Source organism: Pectinophora gossypiella, chromosome 3 (assembly GCF_024362695.1).
Source record: "Pectinophora gossypiella chromosome 3, ilPecGoss1.1, whole genome shotgun sequence".
Lineage (NCBI taxonomy): Eukaryota > Metazoa > Arthropoda > Insecta > Lepidoptera > Gelechiidae > Pectinophora > Pectinophora gossypiella.
In genome coordinates this window covers 9,950,790-9,963,173 of record NC_065406.1, presented here as the reverse complement: position 1 = coordinate 9,963,173, position 12,384 = coordinate 9,950,790, and the positions used below count along the sequence as shown (strand labels likewise).

General features: G+C 36.4%; 1 protein-coding gene across 1 annotated transcript; it reads left to right on the top strand.

Annotated features, from left to right (window-relative positions):
* The first annotated feature begins 380 nt into the window (after window positions 1-380).
* On the top strand, window positions 381-11,244 carry LOC126382038 (isocitrate dehydrogenase [NADP] cytoplasmic-like). The gene is made up of 9 exons (XM_050031725.1): window positions 381-560; window positions 2,113-2,228; window positions 4,965-5,109; window positions 5,654-5,853; window positions 6,230-6,364; window positions 7,148-7,251; window positions 7,954-8,104; window positions 9,376-9,609; window positions 9,893-11,244. The coding sequence occupies exons 1-9, from the start codon at window positions 491-493 to the stop codon at window positions 10,043-10,045; spliced, it is 1,308 nt and encodes a 435-aa protein (XP_049887682.1). The 5' UTR covers window positions 381-490; the 3' UTR covers window positions 10,046-11,244.
* The last annotated feature ends 1,140 nt before the right edge of the window (window positions 11,245-12,384 follow it).

Below are 12,384 nucleotides of genomic sequence, written 5' to 3'. Positions count from 1 at the left end.
TTTGTCAATCTTCTGACTAACAAAATGAATTCGATTTAACTAAAATAAAATAAAGCTGGTCTTGTCAGAGTTAGCAAATATAAATGATTTAAACAACGTATATTGTTTGCGTCTGCAGTTGCACGATGTGCTTCTTATAATTTATACGACACTTCATTATTGTATCATACATATGTATGATGTAATATACATGTAATATATATTATGTACGTATCATACATATGTATGATACAATAATGAAGTGTCAATTTTTAATGATTACTTATACTTATCTTTCCTTTATTGAGTATTCGAATCATACTCAAATCGATGTATACGTAGAATCTTATCGATAACGGAACTTTCTACATCACTTTATCTGTCAGTTGACAGTTGATTGACCGGAGCGGAGTGAGTTGTGTTGACGGCGTGTAGCGGCACGGCACGCAGACCACTTGTTGGGGTTCTTGATTGTTACAGGCGCCACGTAAAGTATATTTAATATAAAAAAATGGCCAGTAACAATACCAGGCGTCTATTCAAACTAGTGAGTGACCACGCTCCTGTTAACAGACGATACTGTGAGTACATTTTTTGAAATTAATAACCATGATTATCATTGCTAAATAATTGATAACAAGGTAAACTTGGTATACCTACGTAGTGTGTGGTTTGATATTGGGTTAGGTAGCAAAAGACTAATTGATATTTAACAGTTTAAAATATATTAAATTTGGGTTATAGTTGAAAGTAATTATAACTACCCTTTGTACCCGCATTGGCAGCGGTAATCACACCTACAGTATAACCGGCTCAGGTACATGTCAGTGTCTGCTTCAAGGGCAGGCTTTCGGCGCCTGATATGCGAAAAGCCGGTCCTCGTATGCTCGCAAATGTCAACCGGCTTTTTGGTAACAGTAGTTCAATAACCTGTCGATGTGTTTATTACCTAACCATACCCACTACATTTTAAAACTGACTAGTACCTACTTGAAAACTGGTTTTGTTACATTGCCTGTTATAATTGATGACTTATCTGTGCCAGTATTAGCTATTATTTATTTAGTAAACTAGTTCTCTTTCTGTTTTTATTCATTAAACAAGGTTATATTTTTTTTTACTTAGAGTCAAGTTATGATTTATCTGATAAAAAAATGAAATGATAATCTTTTTCATTCCTGCAATAGGTATTTTTAAAATTCTTATGATTGTCCACTTTTATTCAATATAAATTAAGTGCATGCCATATTCTGAATTAAGAAAAAATAAAATATTATTTTTAAGTGGCTAGAGGTAACTTCTTTTTAATCTAGTATGGCCAGATCTTTGAAAAAAGTAAGTTATTGTGCTTCTTTTGTCCATCTGCAAAGAGAATAATTGACAACATTTCATTTTTACTAAGGTGCCTTAAATCGAAAACCATTTCGAGATATTTCTATGATTTACACAAAACACATTTTTTCAGATTTTTTAATTCAGTAATAATAGAAATATATTGAAAAATCCACGAGGTCACAAGAGGAAGGCATAATAAGTTCAGACCTTTACATAAAAATTATAAAAAAAGTAAATGTCATACATAACATGACACTTTGTTTGCGACTTGTTTTAAATACGCATGCAAAGGTACATTACATTATACTGCCTTCATTCTATCAATGGCAGAATCCAATTTTCAAAAAATATTTTTTGTAACTTCTAGTGGAAAAATCTTGAAAAGAAAAAATACGTGTCTTCTATTTAAACAAGTACTTTCGAAATAGCACAAAAAAACCACGGCTTAAAAATTTGAAATGTTGTCAATTATAAATCACTGTTTTATACATCTGTAACCATCCTATTGTGTTGTGTGCAATTAAGTAGTATTGAATCAAACTAATTCACATATGCATAATAAGCTACAGGCATGCATGTATCAAACATTTGATGTATCTCGAGGCAGCAAGAGAAGTGTGTCAGGTGAAGCAAATGGAATTCCATAGTCTCTGCTTACCCTTGTGGGAAATAGGCGTGAGTTTATGTATGTATGTGTGTACATAATAAGCCCACAATTGTATTTCGAGTTGCACTAGTCACACTTACACAGACACACACATTAACACTTACTTATTATTTAATTTATAAATAAAACAGATGCTACCGCCAAAAGAGTGGTTGCTGCTAAGCCGGTGGTGGAGATGGACGGAGATGAGATGACTCGCATCATCTGGGCAATGATTAAGGAGAAGCTCATCTTCCCTTATGTCAAGGTTTGTTTTATTTTAGTAAAACATATCAGATATTATATAAAGTTAACTTCATATAACTTATGTTTGTATTTTTTATCTATTGTGTGTGTGACAGTACTAGTACTTAGTAAACCGGCTTTTGCAAAGTCGTTGTTTGCAAACTATGTAAATATATATTATATAAGTAATAATTATGTAAACTCTTAAAAATCTTCATTTTTTTATTGGTAAGCAATTATATTAATCTCCTGCAGCCCAGATTTGCAGACACATTAGTTAAATAATAAGGTTTGGATTTTATAAGGACTTTAGATTACATTAAATTCTGCTATCCCTAATAACTTTTTTGTCTTGCTTTATTATTTTAAATTGTACTATCATATAATAAATATTTTTATTTATGTATGACGCAAATGCCCAGAAATGTCCATAATAATATATCTTTTTCTGTTGACTTGATTTTGTTTACCTTAACAGGAATACGGTAGTTTCTTAGGTCAAAGATAAATTATGAGATTCTGATTACTAAATAAAGACAGACCTTAAATGTGACAAACAACTTTTTATATAAATGAATAATAAGTGCAACATTGTCACGTTTTTCTATCATGTCCCAGGTTGCTTTTTCATCCAAATTCTATAGTAAATTCGTGTTTTAACATTTAGTAAAAAGTAGATGATTTGACTAGTTGCAAACTACCCTATTATGTATGTGTGTTTATGAATTATCATCACTGAACATACATAATACTTTATTTAATGATAATTTTTCATTAAAATTTCTATTTTACTTCTCAATTTACATAAATTATATCATTCAAAGCTTTCTGTAAATAAATGTAGCTAAGTACATAATTAAAGTGTATGTACTTATGTGTAATACTAATGCAAGCAGGTTATCACACAGTTATTTACGTGACTTGGTTATCACAATTATGAGGCCAATGTTAGCATTATCTATTTTATTGTGATTTGGCTGTATATTTCATTCTACAAACATACTAGATATGAAAAAGAATACGTCACCCTTATTAAGCTTTACTCATACAGAGGTACCGGCGAGCAGGTATGAAGCGATTGATGAATGTGGAGGAAGCAAGAGAAGCGTGTCAGGATCGAAATAAATGGAATTCCATAGTCTCTGCTTACCCCGGTGTGAAATAGGCGTTATTTTGTATGTGCATACAGAGGTGGTTCGCTACCAGTATGAAACCTTACCGCGTGTCGCCGCGGTGCCGATAGGTATTTCTATATGAATGCCTACAAACTCAAATATTACTAAAGTTCCCGTCCTCGGAACACTCCCGATACAGCCTATGTGTGTATTGGACTTTACTGTATCTTGAATTTCAGTTTGATTAATAAAACCGGTCTATATCGGGCGGGCCTTTGTACTTATGTCACAATATAATATAACGTTAATACATTTTGTGGGTAAGATTCTTCATAATATTACAATCTAGCCTACAAGCTAATAAGCAATTTATCTTTAACCTTAACTTCAATAAATAAAATTATTATTTACTTGCGTCTATAAATGTAGAAAAAAATATATCATGTCGCATTACTATCGCAAATCGCAAGGATATTCAAAGTGTATCTTCTGGTTCCACGCTAAAGTTGACCATAAAAGTTAAGGTGTTATATAGAGCTACAACAGGATGTCGTCTAAATATATCTTCGCAGGCGTGTAATCAGTCATTATATTATTATAAATAGGCACAAATTGTTGTCCAACCATAAAAGTTATCAGCACAATAACCTAATAAACCGAGGCGCCCAAAACGCGATAACATTTACGCTATACTTATGTCTCTGAGCATTACTGATTGGAGCGCAAGCTCAGTTACGTTAACATAATATTTAATATACCTCCGTAACACATTGATATTTGACATTTATTAATTTACCTAATGAGGCAAAAAATTTTCGCGTACATTTTCCATCTCAATTCGCCAAATAACTTATTTAAACCAAGCATGAGGGAAGACATTCGTCCCTGAAGATAGGTCAGGTTATTTACTTACTTTTAACAATCATTGCATCACGCCTGTAGCGTCGAAGGGTTAGGCCGAGGTGTTATAGTATATTATATCTCCCAGCTATGTTTAAGTCCCATGTAGTAGGGACTCCATATTCAATGGATGAAATGCACGGTGCATCGTGCACCAATGTTCTTTCTACTGGCTGTATCGTTCCGATTTATTTGCGATTGATTTCATTTAATGATCGATATGATCGTGGAATGATTAGCTGACTGCTTCGTCGTTAAAAGGACACCTCATTACCACGTCCTTATTAAAATTGTAAAGTTAAAACCGATAACGAAAGTGCGTGCAGGTTATTTTCTGTGAATTAATTTTGTCTTCTTCTTCTGGTATTAGGACTATGTTTTTTCTCTTAGCTGTATGTTCCTTGTTTATTAAGGCTAGTCTTCCCATCTAGAAAAGCTTACTACAGACTACCGACACATGTCGGTCCCTTCAGCTTTCCACTTGTAAGAGTGTAATGACGCCCAAAGGCCAAAGTTCTACATAGTGTTAATTGTCATCTCTATTAAAATGCTAACCGACGCTTAAGTGGCAATGACACGCTATTCGCAATAACAATTCGCGAGTCAGTAAGAAAATAAAACAATAATCTCTCGCTTGTTCTACTACTTAAAATTCAGGACACAACATGGTGTCTTTAATTGAATAACAAGAAGTGTTTCGTCGTGCAGCATTGCTTTTAATATATAGAGTATTGTATTGACAGCTGGACTGCCTGTACTACGACCTGGGCCTGCCTCACCGTGACGCCACGGATGACCAGGTGACCGTCGATGCCGCCCACGCCATCCTCAAGCACAATGTCGGTATCAAGTGCGCCACCATTACGCCCGATGAACAGAGAGTTGAAGGTATGGTTATCATCATTAGCATTTAGCATTAGGGATGATAAGGCACTGAAGGTTGGTTGAAAAACTTTCAAATTAGAACAATGTTACCAAGGATAGTTACTCCATTGCGTAAGTTACTGAAACTTGTGGAAGAGAGGACAAGCGGGCTGGGGCGCTGTGGCAAGCATGAATCTTCAAGAGGTGGCGAAATTTAGAAGGTACTCTATCAATCCGTGATAGTCATGGGCTCTAACCAATGAATTCGATAAATGAGTTTGAATTCATGTTTGGATCAGATAATAATCATAATCATTTATTTGCAAGAACACAAAGTTAAAGATCTTATTCTAAGTAAAACAGTGCACCGAGTGATTGATATCACTTGGTTTCTTGGATTACAACCCGGTTAATGGCAATAGTTCGCCTCTATTAAAGATAGCTGGCAGGAGTGTGTGTGTATATATATAAAGTATACACCTTTGACGACACCTGCGGGGATATAGGTAGGCGTGTTGCTGTGCTATGTTAGAAGTGAGTACACTACATTGAGTCCAAAACTTTCCAGAATTCAAGTTAAAGAAGATGTGGCTGAGTCCGAACGGTACGATTCGTAACATTCTGGGCGGCACGGTGTTCCGGGAGCCGATCCTGTGCAACAGCATTCCGCGGCTGATCCCTGGCTGGACCAAGCCCATCGTCATCGGCCGTCACGCGCACGGTGACCAGTACAAGGCCCAGGACTTCGTTGTGCCTAAACCTGGAAAGGTGCTTTATTTAAATTGCCGCTTTAAGTGTAAATCCATCAGGTTGCCAAGGTCTAATTATCTATTCTAAAACGTCTAGTACGCTAAAAAGTCCAGTCTTATAAAACTCACAATGGCCCGAGTCATAATCCTTTTTATATTGAAAATCCATCATCTACCATTTATTTTTATTTCAATCAATTCTGTATAAAGCTGCTTTCAGTATGTTTTAATTAATGATACTTTGAGGCTGTGAGATCATGTTGGTATTGCTTTGTTTGAAGTGATGTTACACACACCTGGTGTTGTTACATTGTTAGCAATATAGTTCATGTTATTTATTGGTGTAGAACCTGTCGCTATGCTTAGTATTAACGCGGTATGTAATTGATTCTTAGGTAGAAATGGTGTACACGGCAGCAGACGGCACTGTGGAGAAGCGACTACTGTTCGACTTCAAGACGCCCGGCGTCGCCATGGGCATGTACAACCTTGACGACTCCATCCGATCGTTCGCTCATTCCAGTTTTCAGGTGAATATGAATCCATCCTAGAAGGACTTACATCGACCAAATTGGAGATTTCCCTAGAAAAGGTTTACTACGATCTACTCTGAACCGGCGTGCGTGTATGAAGCGATTGATGAATGTGGAGGAAGCAAGAGAAGTGTGTCAGGATCGAAGCAAATGGGATTTTATAGTCTCTGCTTACCCCGACGGGAAATACGCGTGAGTTTATATATGTATGTATGTATTAATCCATACTAAAGTTCAATTCAAAAGGGTAGTTTCCAACTAGTCAAATCAGTTATTTTTTTACTAAACATCACAGCACGAAATTCTATGGAATTTGTGTGAAAAAGCAACCTGTGACGTCATAGAAAAACGTTACAAAATGTCGCACTTATTATATTACATTTATATTTATTTAAATTCGTAAATAGAAAAAGAAAACGTCAGAAAAAGAACGACGTAATCAGAATTTCATAATTTTTGCTTTGACCTAGGAAACTACCCAATTCTTGATTAATGTCTTTTGTGTGATCATAATTCTACCAGTATCACGTGATGTATAAACGTAAAAGTAACTCTGGATATCGGTTACGTTTTCACGCCTACACGGATTTGAATTAAAAATTGTCACCTTGAAAAAATAATGAGAAAAATATTTCTATTGAAAAACATATTCAAACTAATCATATACATATATAAAATACACAATTATAAGTAGGCAATGACCTCAAATGTTTAGATTCAACAATATATGCAATATAAATACAGACAGACTGTAATAATATATAACTGTCATTGACACAGGTGGCGCTAACGAAGAAATGGCCGCTCTATCTATCCACAAAGAACACTATTCTGAAACGCTACGACGGTCGATTCAAGGACATCTTCGAAGAAATTTACCAAAGGTTTGTAGAAAATATTTGGCAGCATTCTTGAATGTCCCACTGGAAAGAAATAACCTGCAACGGTAAGACTGACATCACCACTATGATACTGTCCCATGAGTTGTGTTGAGGAGCTCGGTGGCGCAGCGGTAAACGGTCTGCGATTGTTGAAGTTAAGCAACTTTCGCAAAGGCCGGTCATAGGATGGGTGACCACAAAAAAAAGTTTTCATCTCGAGCTCCTCCGTGCTTCGGAAGGCACGCTAAGCCGTTGGTCCCGGTTGCATTAGCAGTCGTTAATAACCACCAATCCGCACTGGGCCCGCGTGGCGGTTTAAGGCCCGGTCTCCCAATCCATCCATAGGGAAGGCCCGTGCCCCTGCAGTGGGGACGTTAATGGGCTGGTGATGATGAGTTGTGTTGATGTAGGTGTCACATTTTACAATGTTATCTATTAATTATAGTTGAAACAGAAGTGGTTAGAAATTTATATTCCCTGGTTCCTGCCTACCCCTACAGGAAATTTTTCATTATATCCATGTACAGCCACTGATCGGTGATAGGTCAGTTCCTAACATAAGTAGCCATCCTTAACATAATACCATAACATAGCATCACGCCTCTATCGCCAAAGGGGTAGGCAGAGGTGGTAGTATACACTATACACCCACACCTCGTCAGCTATGCTGTACTAAGAAATGTGATTATAAACATTTCTCCTCAGTGACTACAAGCAGAAGTTCGAGGCGGCTAAGATCTGGTACGAGCACCGTCTGATCGACGACATGGTCGCGCAGGGCCTCAAGAGCGCCGGCGGCTTCGTGTGGGCCTGCAAGAACTACGACGGAGATGTGCAGTCTGACATTGTAGCCCAGGTGACTCAGCGTTTTATTTATTTAATAGTTGAATGGGTGACTATTTCGTAGGTTTCATTTTAGGCATATATACGTATGTAAAATACTCGGTGCTGCATAGTCATTAAAGTAAGTCGCAGACTTTTAAAAGCCAAAACAATTTATAAAAACAAATTCACCACTATCGGTAAAAACTTTGATCATCATCAAAAACAAAAATAAGAGCTGTTTTCTTTTTCATATTTAGTCACGTACGTTACTCAAGATTAAATTGATTGATTATTGTATTAAAAACACGGTTACTTCTTATTTTCAGCACACCTTGACAAATAGACGTCTTTTATCAAAACAATGCATCACTTTATTGTTTTGAATAACAAATCTTCAAGGTTTTATGAAGCGTAATCAGAATTTCAAATTTTAAGTGCAGAGTGATAGGGAAATTTTACTGTTCATTATCTGACAGCAACAGCTGAAACTAAATCAAAATATGTAAACATCAGATACGAAATCAGTGACCGCAATATTATATAATTTCCACAAATAATATCTTATCTTAATGCAGTATGTTATTGTTACTTAACATTATGTAACATTATTGAAGTAGAGTCATGTAATTTTCTCAGATGAGTCCCAATTATTATTGTCATCATTCCAAATTATTACATATTTTACTACAAAATAATTGAATAGGACTTTATCAATTTACTGGGATGATTGACAACTGTTAATTTTAAAATAAATGAGTGAATGAATTAATAACCAGGGCAAATCAAAGAGGTATCTAGCTGGCATGCAACCCGTTTGACGGGTGCTGTCAACTTAATCCTGTCGGGTTATAGGCCAATGTAAAATTTTTAGAGGGCTGTTTTAGATTTCTGCCTAAAATCGACGTGTGTTCCATAAATTTTATGCCCGTCGATTACCCGTCCCTTTCCTTTTCGGCGGATATGAAAATGACAGGTATAACTTAAAATTAAATTAGAAATGTGTCTACGGAAATTATCACCAATGAACTTTTCTGTCTTCTTTATATACATCACACAAAGGATGTAAAAAAAGCCCAAAATAAAATGTATTTTAATTTATGTCTCGCGGTATTCAATGACTACCGCTACCAAAAATGCACGTATACGCCGTAATCTCTATAAGAGTAGGCAGGGACGGCTAGTGGTAGCAGTAATTGGAGACGTCACAATACCTTAGTTTATAAGGAACTGAAATTGAACGAATGCTGTGTTTTTTAATAAGTATATATGTAGTATAAACTTACATAACTACCACTTGTCCAGGGTTACGGCTCCCTTGGTATGATGACGTCAGTGCTGATGTGCCCGGACGGGCGCACCGTGGAGTCGGAGGCGGCGCACGGGACGGTCACCCGTCACTACCGCATGCACCAGCAGGGCAAGCCTACGTCCACCAACCCTGTCGCGTCCATCTACGCCTGGACCCGGGGCCTCATCCACCGCGCCAAGTTAGACAATACTCCCGAGTTGGAGAAGTTCGCGCTGTCGCTTGAACAGGTACTGTCAGCAAAAATAAGATTGACATTGATTAACATACTACATAATATTATTTAAATGTTGAAGCATATTCAGCTATCTACAATAAAGTAGACATTATATTTTTCTTTCAGTCCATCTATACTTTTACTATACCTTGCAATGCACTGTAGATCTTAATTTGACTTAAAAGAAGCATTTAGATTTTTATCCGGGAGAAAACGCTTTCTAGGAAAGGATGGACATGAAATATTTCGTGTATTTCTCGAACTTGCTACAAGTATTTTGTATTGTTGACCCTTAGGCCTGTGTAGAGTGCATCGACAGCGGCAAGATGACCAAGGACTTGGTGATCTGCATCCACGGCATGGAGAATACGAAGGAAGGCATGTACCTGCACACTGAGGACTTCCTTCTAGCCATCGCTGAGCAACTAGAGCGAAAACTCACTAAGTAAATAAATATGTTCATTATACAATTATATGCGGGTGTTCGGTGACCAACGAACCACTTGTGAGGCGGGAAAAAAAAGCGCGATGTGTTTTTTTTTAAATTGTTGTGCCTTAATCTGCTCCTCTGGCGCCTATTTTTTAAGTTAGGTTGCCATCCCGCTATGGACGCTTTGTATATGTACACACAAATACCAAGACAAAGAAAAAATTACCCTCCTTCTGCGGCAGTCGGATGCAAGAGAGAAATGTTTGGAAAAATATATTGATTGGTTCTCATCACAAGTGGTACCTTTTGAATCGGACGCTTACATCTCATGCTCAGTAAACCCCGTCTTAGGATTAGGTTACAAAGCATTATGCTAAATTTGAAATACTCGGAAAATCTATACCATGTAAAATAACATCACTTTAAATAATATAATAATAATAATAATATATCTTTATTTCGTACCATTAAAGCAAATGAAGTAAAAAAATATCTATTGGTGAGAAGAAAATGCATTTTGTAACATACATTTCCAAACTTAGTCCCCTAAGAATAACCAGTAGGTAGGAGTAACCAGTGATTGTATTTACAACAGAGGTGACATTCATTATTATAATAGAGCTATTACAATTTTGTTATGTATTTTTGCGATGTATACAAGATGATTCTTGAACTTTTTTAAATTGAATAAATGATGTAAAATTTATTTCTACAGTGCGGAAAACTCATCAGTGATTCGATAAGAAAATATTAGTCACATGAAAACAATGTTATTATGAAGATATTGGAAGACGAAAATTGCCATATTATGCTTAGTCTTGTTACGAAATTAAACTATTTTTAAATAAATAGTAGAAATTATAAATAGGTACCCAATAAGTGCCTTGTTTTAGACTTGTTTATTAATATTCTGTAGTTATCTATATGTACTGGATGCATAGTCAAAGAAATTATTTCTGTAGACTGTAGAAAGACTGAATGCTTGTAGGGTACCTACCTGGTACTTGTAAATTTTGAAACTGCGCGTGCGGTCTAGTGTGCATGCACAATAGGAATAATGTGGGTTTTATATATCATTTTCATTTTTTGCACAATTTAGAATTATTTTATACATGTGAAAGTGGTTTATTTTGAGAATATGGAGATTATTAAGTTTGGAATATTACCTACCTTTTATAGATATGTATTTTTAAAATAAAATGAGTACGTAAAAATAAATGTTGACTTTAATTTATCAAAAGCTACATCTTTCGCGTGAGTAATACTTCTCTCGTGTGGGTTGTGAGATCAATGACCAACCTCATCAACCCTGGTGTCAGGGTTACTATTGAGCCGCCAAAAGCCCCTGACGACTACATACTTGTAACTCGTAGCCGGGACCGACTGTTTAACGTGCACTCCGAAGCACGAATCATCTTACTTTCAGTCAGTCGGATGATCAGCCTGCAATGTCCTAACCAAACTAGGTAACACAAAGTGATTTGTGTGATATATCCCCACCGGGATTCAAACCCGGAACCCCCGGATCGTTAGCTCAACGCTCATCAACTGGACCACAGAGGCCATGTTATAACATTACATTTGGAATTGTTATTTTTTAAATATATTGTATGTCAACGTTGTTTTCATTATCTATCTAAACTCACGGGAAGCCCCATCTTGATCTATAAATCTCACAGTGCAGCCAATTGTTCTTGGTTTGTTCGCTTGTTAGATCAAGTATCAGGTGGTTTATTCGTTACAGTACAGTAGCATTTGATTCAGCAGGGTTGCCAATTTGTGGCAACTTCTCCAAAGTACGGCGAATCTCAAGTTTCTTGGGATTGGCAATATCAAGTCAAATGAGGACTATTTGTCTTGAATTTTATTTATAGCTGCTAATTTGAGCTCACACTCACGATCTGGAGATCCGAGTACGATGGGCAAATTGTCGAAATCACTTGTGATTTCACATTTTACTTTGTTTGGAATGGATATTTCTGAACAAATAAAAAAGAGGTTCGGTTACTAGCCGTAAAATACCTCCACTTGACCTCCACCAATCCGCAGTAGAGCAGCGAGGTGGAGTATGCTCCATTAATCCCCCGGGGAGTGTGATAAATTCGATAAATTGGTACAGAGTTACCCTGCGATCAAGTGTGAGATTGACAGTTGGGCCAAAAGAATCGATTCCAGGCCATAATCATTAAAAAAATGTAAAAAATCAGATTGACAGTGATTTTTCAAAGACCTTGTATAGAATAGACGGAGCATATTTAAGACGAAAGAAAAACATAGGTTTTGTCTTTCGCACTCATGTGAGCCGTCATAAGTTAAAAAGAGATAAATATACTATCGTCGTAACGTCTTTTGTACTCG

Excerpts from the sequence above, each read along its gene's own strand:
- LOC126382038 (XM_050031725.1), top strand. The coding sequence starts at position 491 with ATGGCCAGTAACAATACCAGGCGTCTATTCAAACTAGTGAGTGACCAC. Across the intron at positions 2,229-4,964 it reads TCATCTTCCCTTATGTCAAG|CTGGACTGCCTGTACTACGA; the intron begins GTTTGTTTTATT and ends TTGTATTGACAG. Across the intron at positions 8,105-9,375 it reads AGTCTGACATTGTAGCCCAG|GGTTACGGCTCCCTTGGTAT; the intron begins GTGACTCAGCGT and ends CCACTTGTCCAG.